This window comes from Sorex fumeus, unplaced genomic scaffold (assembly GCF_029834395.1).
Source record: "Sorex fumeus unplaced genomic scaffold, SorFum_2.1 ptg000183l, whole genome shotgun sequence".
Classification (NCBI taxonomy): domain Eukaryota; kingdom Metazoa; phylum Chordata; class Mammalia; order Eulipotyphla; family Soricidae; genus Sorex; species Sorex fumeus.
In genome coordinates this window covers 7,726,297-7,743,136 of record NW_026606240.1, presented here as the reverse complement: position 1 = coordinate 7,743,136, position 16,840 = coordinate 7,726,297, and the positions used below count along the sequence as shown (strand labels likewise).

The window sequence follows — 16,840 nt, the reverse complement described above, 5'->3', positions numbered from 1 at the left end:
AGCAATGAAAGTGTATCCATGAGCCATTTTTCTGGGTCTACTATTTTGAGTGTCCTGAGAACAAAACATTTAAATCTGCTTGCACATTGACAATAGCGATATTGATATTTCCCCATGTTCCCTCTGGTTGCTAAGAGATTTACGTTGGGCAGACTCTGTTGTACTCATAACAATGCATTTTGGTCCACAAAGCATTTGCTTCTCTTCAGTGAGTTCAGAAACTGCCCTGGCCTCACCCCTTCCCTATACTGCTTCCAAGTCAAACAGGGGCTGGCCTGGCACAAAGGCAGTGGGCCTGCCATGTGTACCAGAGGAAACGGCTATGCATCAACCAGGGTAAGCGAATAATCTTTTCCATAGCATCAACAGCAATGACGACACTCTACCTTCATCCAGACAAATGCCCCTAGGCTCACGTTTCTTAGAAGCCAGTCTGGCAGAGTAGGGGTGGGCAGAGCTGTAGAGAGAGGGCAATCAATAGTGACCCATCCACAAACCTAATCCAATACAATCACCCCAGAGTCTCACAAAATAAAGCGACTTCCCAACAAGTCTGCACTGAAACAATATGCCTGCAGAGAAGTCAAGTTTGTACTTTGCCACACACAAATTCATGAAGTTCATTTACAAGAATAATGAAGTGGGAACTATCTATATTTAACATCTTGCAGCAAAACAACCGCAGCCTTCTCCGTTCGGTCTCATCAAGCCTGCCAGGCAACAAAAGGCAGCGACTGCTTCTAGAGATCCTAAGTCTGAAGAAAACGGCCAAGGAATCCCCAGATTGATATGATCTGTCTGGAAGAGAGGGACACATGGTGAACAAAATCTGCATGTCATTTGAGAAGCACATGCATCACTGCTCAGGGCAAATGAAGACCGCCTTTCCCTGGGGAATTCTCACAAAGAGACATAAAAATGCTTTATGACCTGACTCCTGCATTCATGTCACAGGGTCTTAGTCCATTTTTTATTAAAACTGCTACGGAAGAGAAGTGTTTGGGGGCTTCACTGCACAACGGGCATCAGGAGTCATATTTAAGGGCATAGCCACCAAACAGTAAGTCTGCTCAGTCTGTAATCAAACACCACTGACCTAGAATGTTACTCTGGCTTCCTCCCTGCATCAGAATATTGGTAGGGGAGGAGAGTGCCCAGACTTTGATCTGAAGCATCAGGGTAGAAGGTTGCAGGTCCCTGCTAGATCATGAGAATTTCTGAATTTGAGATCTGTCACCTGGCCGAAAAAACAAGTACAGTGAAAAATAAGCCCCTGTGATTTTACCTTCACCGAACAAAAAGAAAGTTATTTCTAGGGGTTCATTTCTCTTGCACAAACCAGAGAAAGGCACCTTATAGGAATAAAGGCAAAAGGATGGGGAAAGGGGGGGTGGAGCAAAGCAGGAAATGACTTCTCTGCTGTCTTTGAGGTCACAGATCTGCTGAGAAATGCACACATGTGACACAGTTCTAGCACAAAAGCTCGCTTTCCACGAGACAGATCTCTAAGAAGTACAAAGGCTGGCTCTCTGGCTTCTCTGTCCACTGTTACCGCAGTCCATTTAACCTTGACTGGGAGGGGAAGCAACTACTTTGAACTCCCTTGCAACACCTTTCTGTGCCAAGAAAGCATGTCCCTGCCTCTGTGGGGAGAAAGCACACCTTCCGCATCGGAACCGCAATCACCCCCCACACAGAAGAAAATCTTCCTTTGCCCTGCCTGTCCTATGGCTGAGATTTACTGTAGGCTTTTACTGGCTGCTCCCAATTTACACACCCAATTTACATTCACCCAGCATGCAGCAATGGCCTCTAATGCTTTTGACAGATGCCAGGAGGCGATTAAAACAAAAAGAACCCAGGCAAGCTTTCTGCTCGGGCAGACATAGCTACCTTTTTCTTCCGATCCCGGGACCGTTTGCGGTGCTTCCTTTTCTTCTCAGCCTCGTCTTCAACATTGACTTCTAAATCCCTGTTTTTCTTTAATTGTGAGGCCGCATGAGCCATAATGCATTGAAAAAGATCCTCTCAAGTACAAGGTGATATCCTCAGGCACCTTGGATCAGACTTGCAGCAGCATTCCAATCACTGGAGAGAACCTTTGACTAGAAGCAGGAAGTCGCTCAAAATGCAAAGATGCTGTAGAAGCTGAAGCATTTAAAAACCCAAGCGGAGGTTTCCAGACTTCATCCTACACTTCCCTCCACCTGAACCTCTCCAGGCGAGTGCAGCCATCGTAATGCATTTACCGTAGTGAAAAAAGACAGCTGGGACAGAGGAAGCCGTATTATGCTGTATCCCCTGCCACCAGCTGGAAGTGTCTAAGTGATTCCTCCGAAGGGGGAATACTGCAAAGGATGCTTCTCCGAAGGGGGGGAAATCGAGAGTCGCCACACATACAGGAGCAAAAATCCAGCAGCAATTCTGAAAACCTATTTTAGAATCCTTCGAAAAAAAGACAGGGCTGCAATTTATACATCACCACTAGATCTGCACAGAGCATAATTTAACCCGTACAAGAATGGAGCAGTTCCGACTTTAGTTTAACTGCTGATGGTGACAAAATATATCAAACAAGATTTCACAAAATGCATTAGATTTTCCTAGCGAGGTCCTGACTGCATTGTGGGGGGAACAATGCATGCATTGCTCCTCGCAACACTGTGTCCTTTATGCTGAACTCTCAGCCTCCATGCATTTGTGGGAGCAAACCACAGAAGAGCCTGTTGTCTTTTACAAACAACATGCTGATTACAACACATCATACAGAAAGGCGTGAGCATGCTGGTGTATAGAACAGATGCCTGATTCATTGGCCTTCCCCAGGACCCTCCTCTCCTGTGGTCTGAGGGTCAGAGAGCGAGGAAGCAGCACTGTAATCAGGATTTCTGAGTCCCTGAAATGCAGATTGGGCTTTCCTGTGAGGGGCGGCTTCAATCACCTACGAGTTTGGCCACCTGAGGCCCCAATGACTGCAGCCTCTGAATATTCATGACACAAAATGAGGCAGCAGTAGGGCTGAGGGCCTACTGGGGCCTCTTTTGCTAGGATGCACACACTGAAAGAAATTTAATAAGTCAGGAATCATTTATAAGCACACATGGGTTCTCACAGTTTTAGCGAGAAAGGCTGAAACGCTAGCCTGGGTCTAAAACAATAGGGGGCGGGGGAAATCCCAAGAAAATGAGTTAGAAAAAATTCTGCTCTGTTGAAAAGACTTAGTACACACACTTCCTCTACTGAAAGTCCCCTAACTTCTGAGAGCAGCCTGTTTGACTTTACAATACCAATGGCTAAAGGTGCTTGAAGGTCAAAGCCAAAGTACAGTGGCATCATGGGAGGATTTGGTTGAGGTTTTCTGAAGTGCCTGTTCACCTGCCTCATGACATATTCATGTCACAGCTTCTTCGACACAAAACTTCCACTTGTCCTATTTCTGAGTTCAAGTTCAGAGACCTTCCTCTCTCAGGCCCCTGCCAGACACTGATAAACAAGGGAAGGAAAATGACTTGAACCCAGGAATTCCACACCTACTGCCTGCGCCCACTGCTTCAAGGTCTCAACTATGAATCAGACAAGAACTGTTCTGGTCAAACATTTCCAAAGTACCAACCTGCAAAGAGGCTCGTGGGCTTAGTGTCCCGCTGAAAGTCTCTTAATGAACAAGTTCAGGAGAGGAGGCTGTCCATTGCTTAGATTACCATCATCCCAGAGGTGGGAACGGAAGGTGGGGGAGTCAACATAACCCAGTACCCAAAGGGAGCGGCCACTTTGGGATCTTTAGGTGAAAATAAATCTTTGACTAGTAGGCCTGTTACATTTGTAATAGAACGTGCATGGAAGAAAAGCACCCAAATAAGATGCTCATTTCCTTTTCCCCTATATACATTGCCTTGTACTTTGAGGAACATTTGTATGGTTCCCTTTTATTTTCAGCAAGTTGAAGAGGACAGCCAATGAAATTACTGGCAAATTTCCCACTGGTTCCTGGACCTTTTTTTAATCCTTTATAGACACCAGTGTTACTTTACAATTACTTTACATTTATAATTATCCTTGATCAAGTTAACTTCATTTTGGGCTGTCAAAGCACTAGACTTTCATCTTGATCTCTCAGTAAAAACATAGTTTGTCGTGAGGAAAAGAAGTCACAAAACTTTGTCAATATTTTCCTTTAGCATAGTTTTTTGATTCTTCAAACTTTCCAGAAGAGTTCTTCCCACCATATATGCCATCACATTGCGTTACCCTGAATTTTGCTTTACCTCAATGTGTTATTTATTTATTTATTTTTATTAGTGAAACACCACGAGGTACAGTTATAGACTTATAAATTTTTGTGCTTGGGTTTCAGTTATACAATGATCAAGTACCCATCCCTCCACCAGTGCCCATCCTCCCCCACCACGGGTCCCAGCAACCCTCCCCCCCCATACCCCCCCCGCCCCCATCCCATCTGCCTCTGTGGCAGGGCATTCCCCCTTGTTCCCTCTCTCTTCTTTTGGGTCCTGTGTTTTGCAAGAGAGGCATTGAGTGGCGATCATGTTTGGTCTATAGACTACTTTCAGCATGCTTCTCCCACCCTGGGAGGATCCTCACAACACCCTTTATTTGGTGCTCTCTTCTCTATCTGTACCTCAATATTTTAAATCAGCACTTTTCAGTGATTTTATACATACAGACCGGGAACTGCCCTGCATATGGGCTGGCAGTTCTAACCAAGGTGGTTTGTCAATGGTCTTCAACCTTTCTATACCTGCCAACTGGAGGCTGAAAAATTCTGTCTTAATTAAAAAAAATTAATTCCTTGACATAGTTGATGCACAGCTGCCGTGAAAGCAGTCCCCAGGGTAAAGATTTTTATTATCATGTTACTTTTTATTATTATATTTTATTTATTATGACATTATTCAGGTCTTGGTTCCTTTCTACCTGGCTTACCGCCTGAGTCTAAGGTTCCTTTTTCACTTATTCCCAACGCAGAGGTGCATATCCTACGGCGCCACATATCTCCGATTTTTTTCCTTGCCAAATAGAAATGCTGCCGCTTTAACTCTGGAAGGATTTTACAATAGCTAAAAAGATAAAAGTTTAAAAAAACACTTTGGGGTTTTGTTTTGTTTTGTTTTAGACCACATCTGGTGGCACCCAGGGCTTACTCTTGGCTCAGCACTCAGACATCACTTCCTGATGGTGCCAAGAATTAAATCCAGATCAGTTGGAAGGCAAGCGCCCTACCTACTATACTATCCTCTGGTCTAAAACTTTGTTATTTCATGGAAATTATATAAAACTTATCCACTTAGGTCTCAGATATTTGTTCTTTTCTGGGAGAACACAATTAGTATGAATTTTCATAGTAATGAATGGGGCAGATGGTACAAGTATGCACCTCTGCGCAGAGTGGCTGTTCTGACAGCAAGAAGAAAACGATGCAGAAATAGCATGACAGCAAGCACCTCATAAGATAAGTGCAAGCTGGAGCCGAGTGGCGCCACTCCCGTAAGGGTAACTTCTCCAGTTCTAATCCCAGACATTAGCCCCAAGCGGGTAATGGGCACAATTTACACAGATCGTGCCATTCTACTAATAGTTTGTGGAAGATACTCTATGTCAGAAAATAAAAATTCCTGGGGACTAGACAGCTAGTACAGCAGGTAAGGCGCTTGCATTGCATTCAGCCAACCTGGTTTTGCTATCCAGAACCCCAGATAGTCCCCTGAGCTCTGTCAGAAGTAATCCCTGAGTGCAAAGTCAGGAGTAAACCTTGATAACGCTGGGTGTGACCCAAAACACACACACAGAGAGAGAGAGAGAGAGAGAGAGAGAGAGAGAGAGAGAGAGAGAGAGAGAGAGAGAGAGAGAGAGAGAAATCAATTCTTAGGATACTTCAAGAAAAAAGAAAATACATCTGTTTTTCTAACAGTCACCAGTACAACAATGCCTTAAATTATTCTTCCAAAAGAAACTAAAACAAACAAACAAACAAACAAATAAACCAACCTATCACCTTTCAGGGTCAGGAAACGGAAACTGAGAACATTGGCTTTGCCTATGTGAGGCTCTAATTTGATACCCAGCACCCTCAAAATGTTTTCTCAACTTTCATTCTTCAAAGAAACATTTCTACCACTAACTTTTACCAAAGACATAATAAAGAGAATTCTGCAGTTGCTTGACTGAGTAAAAATAAATCAAAAAATGGTGACTAAACATCTTGATAACCTAATCAATTTATTGAGACATTTCTCAGGCTTAAGTACCTCAAGTTCCCATTTGTCAGCTTTCCTATCTTTCCTTCAGAAGATAACTTGGATGAGTACAACTTGAAAACTATCACAGTGCACCCAGCAGGGATGGGCCTTTCCTTGTCCTGTTCTTTCCTTGCTTTCAACTTTGACACCAGAAGTTATGTCAAAAAGTGATGCCGATTAAGTGTGTTTAGTAAAGTTTGAATTTGTCCTCCTGCCAAAATAGTCCCAAATTTTTTAGCAGAAGTGACAAGTTGCATCAGTCTATATTATTATACAAAGGAATAACAATCACCTTCCAATTTGCCATCTGAAATAATAGCTATACCCAAAATAATTAATGTTGTGAGTCAAAACAATGGTCGATAAACATCTTGATAATGAAACCAAACAATTCATTGAGAGGTTTTTTATATTTTGGTACCATGGCCCAGGAATTTGTTCTATAGTTCTGCAAATAGTTTGCCAGAATTTCAAGACACGCTCTAGGCTATGACTTCAGTCAGTTAATAGCAAGACCATTCGCGGGTGTCTTTTAAATATTGTGTCCTTATACTGTTGAGCTGAGTGAACGGTGACAATACACTGGATTTCTATGAAAATCAAAGTGCCACTTGGTAATATGTAGTTACAATAGCTAATCACCCTGAAAAATGACTGCATAGTGACGTAAGAAAGGAAGAGGGGCAAGTATAAAGAAGAACAGAGGATGGAAGGTACAAAAGAAAGGATTCCTTCTGCCGGGAACTCTGCACCTTCCTATGCACACACACTTTCCCAGCCTCTTGGTAATGAGGAGAGCATGTCTTCATGAAACTGGAACTATTTTGTGCTGCACCCACTAGTCTTTTCAGAAACAGAAAGCCTCCCCGTATGCAAAAAGTAGACTATAGACTAAACATGATCGTCACCCATTGCCTCTTTTGCAAACCACAACACCCAATAAGAGAGAGAGAACAAAAGGGAATGCCCTGCCACAGAGGCAGGGTGGGATGGGGGGATGGGGGGTGGGAGGGATACTGGGATCCATGGTGGTGGGAAATGGGCACCGGTGGAGGGATGGGTATTTGATCATTGTATAATTGAAACCCAAGCACAAAAATGTGTAAGTCTGCAACTGTACCTCATGAGGTCTCAGTATTAAAAATTTTTTAATAAAAAAAAGAAAGAAAAAAAAGAGAATAGTTTTCTTCTACAAACAACATTGGATCCAACATCATTTCATTACTTCTAGCATTCGAGACAAAGATGGTATCGAGAGAAATGGAACAGGTCTGAACATGGGGAGCAAGCAAGGAAGGGGCCCCTAAACCTGTCAATGGTTACAAATGACAAAACAGCATCCTGGGAGTCTCAACTCATCACAGCTACTCTTCATTTTCTTAAAAGACACATGAAGTCCTGCAAATAATGATAGCATCGGATAAGACAGGGGGACCAACTGCTCTTTCCACCTCACAACAGGCAGCGTCCTAGCATCAATTCGCGCTGGTTTCAGTTCCATCCGTCTCTGTCTGCACTTGGTCTGTGCCTTCTGTCCCTGGAGCAGGCTCTGTCCAACTGACTAACTGACCTCAGCACTGGAGGGGGCTGGCCCTTGCCTGCCAGCTGCTTCAGTGACCTCACACGGCAGCAGCCAGAGGCAGGCACGGGGCTGGTTTCCCAAATCTCCCCATCCCCGTGTTAGCCCGTACAAAGAAGGGGATGGGATTGCTGCTCACTGTTCATGGAAGACCTCCAAAGCACATCTCTGGCTTGTAGACTAGTAGTGCCTTGTTGGAATACTGAACACAGGCCTAGAGTTGTGAGCAACCACACATAAGGAAAAACCACTTCCCCACTGACCCCCACTTTCTGCAGAAGGAATTAGCTGGATCAGATGACTTGGAAGACAAACTCTCACAAGCCTAAATTGTGATATGAGAGTCTCAAAAGTTGTCAGTGCTTGGAAATCAAGCAAGGTCTAAAGGAAAGACTTAATTTAACTTCAGAGTCTGGGCTGACCATTTTAGTAGCCACCAGATATATTTAGTAGATTTCGTAGCCACCAGATATATTCAACTGAACATTGAAACGTGACTAAATGATTTTTCAATAGGGTTTTAAATTTCATTTAATTAAAATGTCACTAAAAAATTTAGAACAATTGTATATATTAGAGCACATGTAAGTGTGCTTTTACCAACTTGGATTTACAGATTTACTTTAAGTTTCATGATATAAGATATAAATCAAGTACTTCCATGAAAGTGTAGTAATCAGTTAAGACAAAATTCACACTATCAGAGAACTTAGCAGGAATACAAAGCAATGTAAAACATTTCAGGTAATTTTACATACTGATTCATGTTGAAATGATAGTATTTCAAATGTTCAATTAAATCAAATATGTTAAAATTAATTTTACCTTAAAAAAACTTTTTGAGTGAGGCCATTAGAAATCTAAAATTATGAGTGGGTTTTACTCATTGGAGAGCGCTTGTCTATATATAAAGTTTATATTAACAAAAGATCCTAATGTACTAGAAATGATCTTACTGAAGGAAGAGAGTTCTTCAAACAAGTCTAGAGGGCACTTAGCAGTCATTGTGCTTTTTATTTGAAGAGGGAAAACACAAAGATGCAGTGTATTCTCCTGAACCTGACAGTCCAAACTTATTTGGCCTACGACCCCCACTTTCAGGGGAAAAACAATTCCCGCACCCCCAAATTGATATTTTTTAAGTGACTGGTGTCCCTAATCGCATCCGAGTCATGACCCGCCCATCTTCTCTGTGCTACAGCTCCCAGCTTCACCCTCATCAGTCAGGAACGTGGAAGGCAGGGGGATGGAGTGGTGGTGGAAGGAAGTGGTATTACCCACTTTGGGAAACACTTTAAAAATAAGCATTAATACACTCAAATTCGCTCCCATATTCCGCTAGCCAACAAGTGAGGTATCTGGGACACAAATGAGTGAGACTTGGTCCTTGCCCTCTAGCGACAAGGAGTGAGCCAATGATTACAACACAGGTTGAGGGGCCAGGAGGCAGGAGCAGGGCACACTCATGAGCAGTGCTTTCTGTACAGGTATGCAGCTTTTCTTCCCTCCTTCCATAGAATTTACAAGTTCAATCTGACTCTCCTCATGCTAATCAACCTGCCCAACTGTACTGGTGCAAAGAACTGATAACGGGAAATTCCTTTTTTGTCTAGGCACTGGTGGTGTGATGGGACAGATGAGGCACCTCACCCAGGGAAGGAAAGGGAGATGAAAAACTCACATACTGACAAGTCATGAAGAAAATAACAACAATATGATTGGATTCAAAGTATCTTGATGCACCTCACTTGTTTTAGAACTTTCTGATTTTTAACATTTTTAGATTTTTGGGGACAAACTTACCACATTAGTGAAGAACCAACTGAGCTGTGGCACCTGCTAGTTAGGTTAGTAGTAACTCCCTCTCAGTAGCTTCTAAACTGAGAAGCAGATCACAGCAGCCTGTAGAGACTATCGGCACTTTCTACAAAATGTGCTCAGGTGATAATATCACTTCTGAATCACTTATATCCTCAACTGTTTTGATGTTTATAGTCTCTATTACTCATTTGTTAATTTATAAATCAGTAGCTACTAAAAGCCCAAAATTGGTGGATCATGTTTACTAATTGTAGCAATAGACTGCACTGTCCTCATCGATTTGCTCATGCGGGCCCAGTAACGTCTCCATTGTGAGACTTGTTGTTACTGTGTTTGGCATAACAAATGCATCACGGGGAGCTTTCCAGGCTTTGCCGTGTGGGCAAGGTATTCTCTGTAGCTTGCCGGGCTCTCCGAGTGGGGCCGAGGAATTGAACTCGGGTCGGCCACGTGGGCCATGTGCAAGGCAAACACCCTACCCCTTGTGCTACTGCTTTACTGTTTACTAAATTATGAAATAAAGTAATATTTTTGTATTATTTTACTAAACCCATCATTCAACGTTTATACCATGTCCATGACTGAGGTGATCAGAAAAAAAGACAAAGCAAACAAGTGAAACAAAAAAAAAAAAAAACAGCTTTTATCCCAACTTCACAAGGTAGTGATGAGATGTCGGAGAACACCCTATCTTTCCTGAGTCCCTGGTTCCATATACAAAAAAAGAGAAAGTAATTCTAAAGTCTCTCTGCCATAAGAATGCAATGGTTGATTATGCTTTTCCTGTTGGTATGGTCTGATTAAAGTAAAAGGAAAACATTTAAGAGGCAACTAAGGAGAAAAGGTACAAAAGTGCAGAGTTTATAAGCTTCCTACTTCTGTAAAACAGAAACAAACACCCCCCAACCCCACTCCCTACACACACACACACACACACACACACACACACACACACACACATAAATTCTTGCCAATATTTTCAAAGCTATTACTTGTGAAGCTCAAGATCACTACGGAGGACAAAATGCAAGTGAACAGAAGACGTCAATCTGGGGATACTATAATCCAGACTGGTACCTGGGATCCTTAAGTGTATTTACAACTTGCTAAGTTGTGGAAGGGAAGACTTTCTCCCCCATGTTGTTTCAGGAAAATGGTTGATCTAAGTAAACTTCCTATTATAGGAAAGTTATACAACTTTGTACCTTTTAACTCTCTCTTCCATTATACCATGCTAGAACAGAGTGGCAAGAGTTGAGAAGTCTGAATGTCCACAGCATTCTGTTTGGGAATGTCAGTTGTACTTTGGAAGAAAAGAGTTACATAGCTTTTATTCTACTTTCTCTTCAAAACTGAGTGCAGGAGGGACTGTCTTTTCAAATACAATGAGGCGTGGTTTAGATCAGAGAGATTTCATCCTAATCATTTTTGATTTCTTCTGGATATGACTGGAAGTCATTTTTTCATTGCTATGGCTTTTGATGTCACACTTGTTGGCAGGTGTTGGAATCAAACTCAGTGATGTGGGGTAGTGCCAGGGATTTAACTGAGGGTCTCAGACATGCAAAGCCTGAACTCTAGCCCTGAGCCATATCTCCAGATCCCATACAACATTTTCAGAAAGAACTAAGAAGTAAATGTTTTCAACTTTGCCATCAGATGGTCAATGTCTCACCAACTCAAATCTGCCACAGCAGAACTAAAGCAGCTAGAGATGACATAAACAAATGGACATGACTGTGATCCATTACAAATTATGAGAACAGAATTTTAAATTGGATTTTCAATCAATATTAGTGTTTTGCATTATTTTCTTTTGCTGTGAGGGGACAGAAATAGCATTTGTGGCAGTATCTGGATCTAAGACAGTGACCCACACTTAGATCCAGGAATCACTAATGTGGCATGGTGCCAAGGATAGAGCTCACAGCCTCATCCATGCAAATCAGGCATCTGCGATGAATCCACATTTCCAGGGAGCGTTGTTTTTTATCATTCAAAAATATACGTGGGGCCAGAAAATTGGTACAGGGTTTAAAGCATTTGCCTTACATACCACCAGCTCCACTAGGACCCTCTAGTACCACCAGGTGGTCCCCTGTGCACTGCTAGAGGTCACTCCTGAACAAAGAGCCACGAACAGTCAGTGAGTAATGATGGAGGTGGGTCCCCCCATATTTACCTAAAAGTGCTACAGAGATAATAGAGTGCTTGCCTTACATGCATTCAATCCTGGCACCATATGGTCCTCTGGGCACTGCTGGGAATGACTCCCAAGCATAGAGCCTGGAGTAGACCTCAAAGCACTACCAGGTATGGACTAACCTCCAAGAATTATATATTCATGAAATTTTGCAAGCTATACGAAAATAAGGACAGATGACTACGATTTACTAACCCCTTTACCAAAGCACCACTAGTGAGATGCCAACCTGAGGGTCTCTGACAAAGAGTAAATGACTGGTTAGTAGAGTCACCACCCAATGCTTGTACACGCGCGCGCACACACACACACACACACACACACACACACACACATGCACGTACCAGTCATAGTGTATGTACATTTAAGTATTTGTGTGTATCATTTATATACTTCTAGGGAAAACTATATTTTTCACTTAAATATAATTGTCATTTGAGAGATGCAAAGTTCTTTGTTGCCCCCCCCCCCCCGGGGGGGTGGTAAGGGGCACACCTAGTGGTGATCAGTGGTGATCAGCTTCCTGGTTTTGCACTCAGGAAATCACTCCTAGCAGGCTCAGGGACTGGGATAGGATGCTGGGGATCAAACCCTGTTCAGCCATATGCAAAGCAAGTATCCTGCCTGCTGCACTATCTCTCTGGTCCAGAAAATTGTTATTTCCTATACTATGTATAAATAAACCAGATCTATTAATTTGTTTACTTACAAATAGTCATCGGGCACTTTCCTTATTGAGGCAATATATGCATTTGAGCACATGCATTTAATACAGCTGGACTCAACAAGTGCTTAGTAGAGTGAGTGTTAAGAAAACAATGGTAAGGGCCAGAGAGATAGCACAGTGGGCAAGGTGCTTGGCTTGCATGTTGCTGAACCAGATTTGATACCCTGGCATCCTATATTGCACCCTGAGCATTGCAAAGAGTGATCTCTGAACACCTCTGGCTGTTGGGGAACAAAAGGAAGAAAAAGCAAAACAATTTTAAGTAATGTACCTGATTTATATGTTATTTAATCTGGTGGGCTAGCCTCCAAGAGTACCATAAATATGGTATACTCTATGTATCTGATTCACTATGTTCTATTTTTTTTCTCCTGAGGTAGGTGCACAGCAGAGAAGGCCTGTTGGTTTGTATTTTATTTGTTGTTTACTGTTATATTCTATATTTTTCTTACTACATGATTGCCTATGCTCTGTAGAAAGAGGTACAGGAATAAACTATTACGTAGCTCCCATATATCTAATATGGTATGAAGCCTATTAAATAAAAAAACGCATAACCGATTTTAAAAATCAGAATCCCCATTACAGTCGTACGTGTTTCTTTTTGGCATATCATCAATGGAACTAAACTTGGAGGTTTTTCAATAGCTAATGAATGGTGCACATTTCAAACAACTATCTGGGAATCAGAGGATGTGGAGGTAATGGAAAGAACAAGCTTGGGTCTAGGCCCTAAAAGAAGCCGTATCTCTCCCCTGAAGGAAAAGGGATTGTCCTTCGAGAAACTCGATCAGTCTGTGCCCCTTCTTCCGCCCACACCCTGCTTCCTCCCTCCACACAGACACTAAGCAGTTACTCAGAGAAAGGGAAAGGCCAGATGGTTTGGGGGATTAGCAATCAGGAAAGGTCCAAGTTTCACCTCAAGGTTGTTATTAAATTTTAGTGTGGATTGGCATGGTTACAAAATATGGGCCATCTGAGAGCTCTTTGGGAGTCTTGGTCCAGTTCCTAATGAGCAGGTGTTGACATGAAAAAAGCTGCCTGTACAACAGTGTGGCCAGCACAGAGCTGCCACAGTCACCAAGGTGTGCTGGCTCTGCCCTGGCGCTGCCTCTTGCGCGCCACACTGCAAAGCCAAACCATGGTGGTGTCTTCCCACAGCAGACCAACTAGCGTCTTCAGCCTCTAGCTGAAACCAGTTTAATCTGGAGAAAATTTCAACACCTCCTTACTGACCTACTTGTATGCTGCACATTGCACCCTGTTTTCTAGAAGGAGACTAGCCCACCTCCTCTTGTCAATGGGCATAAGATACACAGCAGTATTCCAATACTGTTTTTTCTGTTTTCCAGTCCTGGTTCTAAAGGCTTATCAAAGTTGGCAAAAGTCAATTCTCGGTACATAGAGTAGTGATGGGCTGGAGCAATAGCACAGCGGATAGGGCGTTTGCCTTGCATGCGGCCGAAACGGCCGAACCAAGTTCCATTCTTCCACCCCTCTCGGAGAGCCGGGCAAGCTACTGAGAATCTCACCCACATGGCAAAGCCTGGCAAGCTCCCCGTGGCGTATTCGATATGCCAAACACAGTAACAAGTGTCACAATGGAGATGTTACTGGGCCCGCTTGAGCAAATCGATGAACAACAGGAGGACAGTGACAGTGACAGAGTAATGATAAAGATGAGTTGTATTAAACAAATTCCACTTTACTACAAGTATTTAGTGTGTATTACCTTCTCAGCAAGCTCATGAAGTGGGCAATATTTTTCTGTGAAACAACTATGAGGACAGTTGTTAGCATACCACTAAGAAAATTAGGATGAAGTAGTAGAGGGCTACTTCCTAAAATGTGAACGCACTTGACCCAATGGCTGAGTGATAGCACAGCGGTAGGGCGTTTGCCTTACAAGCGGCCAACATGGCCGACCCGAGTTCAATTCCTCCACCCCTCTAGGAGAGCCCGGCAAGCTACCAAGAGTATTCGATATGCCAGACACAGTAACAACAAAGTCTCCAATGGAGACGTTACTGGGCCCGCTCGAGCAAATCGACGATCAACGGGAGGGCCTTTACCTTACCTTACCTTACCTTTAACATTTAATATATAGACTGATGAATTAAACTACATTTACACCACCACATTCCCAATCTATTTATATTTTCTGTCCAAAAACTTATCAGAAGATAGAACAAAAAACCTAGAGAAATATTTTACTTATGTGATAAACCACTTTTTTAAGGGCATAATTTATTCAGAGTTGAAAATTATTTAAAAATAAGCTTTTTATTTTAATTTTAAAATTTTTTATTTGAGGGCCACATCCAGAGGTGCTCAAAGTATACACTAAACTGATTGACCTCTCTCTCTCTGGCCTCCAAACTATTTTTCAAACCCAAAGTCAATTTTATCTATGATAATATTTATCTCTGCACATTTTAAATTTTTTTAGTATTACAGACAAAAATAGTTTGGATCTCTACTGGGTTTTACACACATAAACAGAGATATATATATATTTGTGTATGTTTGTATGTATGTACATATATAAACAAACCAAAGTACAAAATTAAGAAATGTGGTTTTTTTCGGGGGAGGTGGGGGCACACCTGGTGGTGCTAAAACTCAGATCATTACTGCAGTAGCAACTGCATGCAAGGTAAGTAAGTGCCTGAATGTCTTACTATGGGTTTCAAAAGTACTGATTTCAGGAAAAGCTAATTTGTGTTTAACCTACCACATGGATTATGACAATTAGATAATTCTTACTAACTAGAACAGTGTCTCTTTCGTAGCATGTAGCACTGTCCTCCTGTTGATCATCAATTTTCTCGAGCACTCACCAGTATTGTCTCCATTGTGAGACTTGTTACTGTTTTTGGCATTGAATACACCAGGGTAGCTTGCCAGGCTCTGCCTCTCCGTAGCTTGACGGGCTCCCTGAAACGGATGGAGGAATAGAACCCGGGTTGACCACGTGCAAGGCAAACACCGTACCTGCTGTGCTATCGATCCAGCCCTTATAGCAAGTATTTAATACATTTTTTAATCACCTTGCCTTTTCTCCTTTGCTATTTTGCCACTATACTTCATGACCTAGATGAATTGTAGGAAGAAAACAAGCTGCTCTCAGCTGCACAAGTAGTTCTTAAGCCAAAGAAAACTTTTTGTTCAGTAAATCTGTAACTGTTACACGGTGAAAGAAAATGCATCATTTCCAATGCATTTTCGACTTTAACTTTCAGAGAGGAATTCATTGAGAACCCTCAAGTTTTCTAGAAATTTCTACACTGTTACAACACTTGGAGGTTCTAAGATAACTTCCTCCGGTTTCATACATAAGTAACAAATCTGTTTCTTTCAGGCCACTTCTCCAGTACCGGCCTTATATAAAGGCAGTACTGAATGTGTCCTTTATTTCCAAACTCGGGCTAAAAATGGAGCTTTCCCTTCAGTATGCATCATTGTCCCTCCATTCATTTTGTCATTGTACTCTACTCTCCTTTGAAGCAACTGAGGTTTCAAAATGCAGTAACTTATTTACTCTTCTCTACAGAAATGCAGAATGGCAAATTATCTTATCTCTTAATCAATAAATCAACAGGCAAAGTTGCCAAGGTGCTGCCACACACTAGGGTATAGGAGAAGAGTTGATGACTTCTATCTGCTATAATTGTTTATGGGATAATAACATATTCAACAAATAAGCATTTATTATATGCTCTGTGCCAGGCACGTGAACACAACCACATGTGTGAAATACTGTGTGCCAGATTTGTATAAAGTATCCAATGAATCTGTAAAGGTATATGTTTTAGGATTCCATCTATGCATTATATACATTTAGCTTCCAGAAACTAAAAACTACTCTGCTGAGTCTTATGATTCAGAAGTGGCTAAGTCACACAATCAACCAAGGAGACGTCTGAAATGTTTTTTCGGGAGAGGGGCACACCCAGCAGCCCTCAGGGCACCCCTGGAGGTGTCCGGAGGGCATATACAGTGCTGGGATTGATTGAGCCTGGGTTGGTTGGGTGTAAGGCGGCCCACTCTATCTCTCCAGCCCAAAGTCTGAAAAATTATATATTAGAAAAGTGTATTTGAATCCCTTGAATACATTTCTAAATTGCTTTGCCCTTTTCCCATGTGTTTGTTCTGGGACAGTAATCACTGTCACTGAAGGACAGGGCTTGGAAGGTTAACTGTCGTGATCGTCCTCCACACTGCTCTGCGCAGAGTAGAAAATCAGTCACTTTTGT

The 16,840-nt window shown here is 42.2% G+C and overlaps 1 protein-coding gene across 16 annotated transcripts in view; it reads right to left on the bottom strand.

Annotated features, from left to right (window-relative positions):
* The window catches only part of ANK3 (ankyrin 3), a 536,318-nt gene that overhangs the window by 347,711 nt on the left and 171,767 nt on the right, over positions 1-16,840 (bottom strand). For 7 of the 16 annotated variants that reach the window (XM_056107903.1, XM_056107915.1, XM_056107916.1 and 4 more), the window contains exon 1: positions 1,894-2,548. The exons of 1 other annotated variant lie outside the window; for it this stretch is intronic. In XM_056107903.1, coding sequence (XP_055963878.1) covers positions 1,894-2,007 — 114 coding nt within the window. In that variant the 5' untranslated portion in view covers positions 2,008-2,548. Of the gene's footprint in view, positions 1-1,893; positions 2,550-16,840 lie in introns of those variants that run through there. 8 more of the 16 variants (XM_056107905.1, XM_056107907.1, XM_056107908.1 and 5 more) reach the window with 3 other exon arrangements.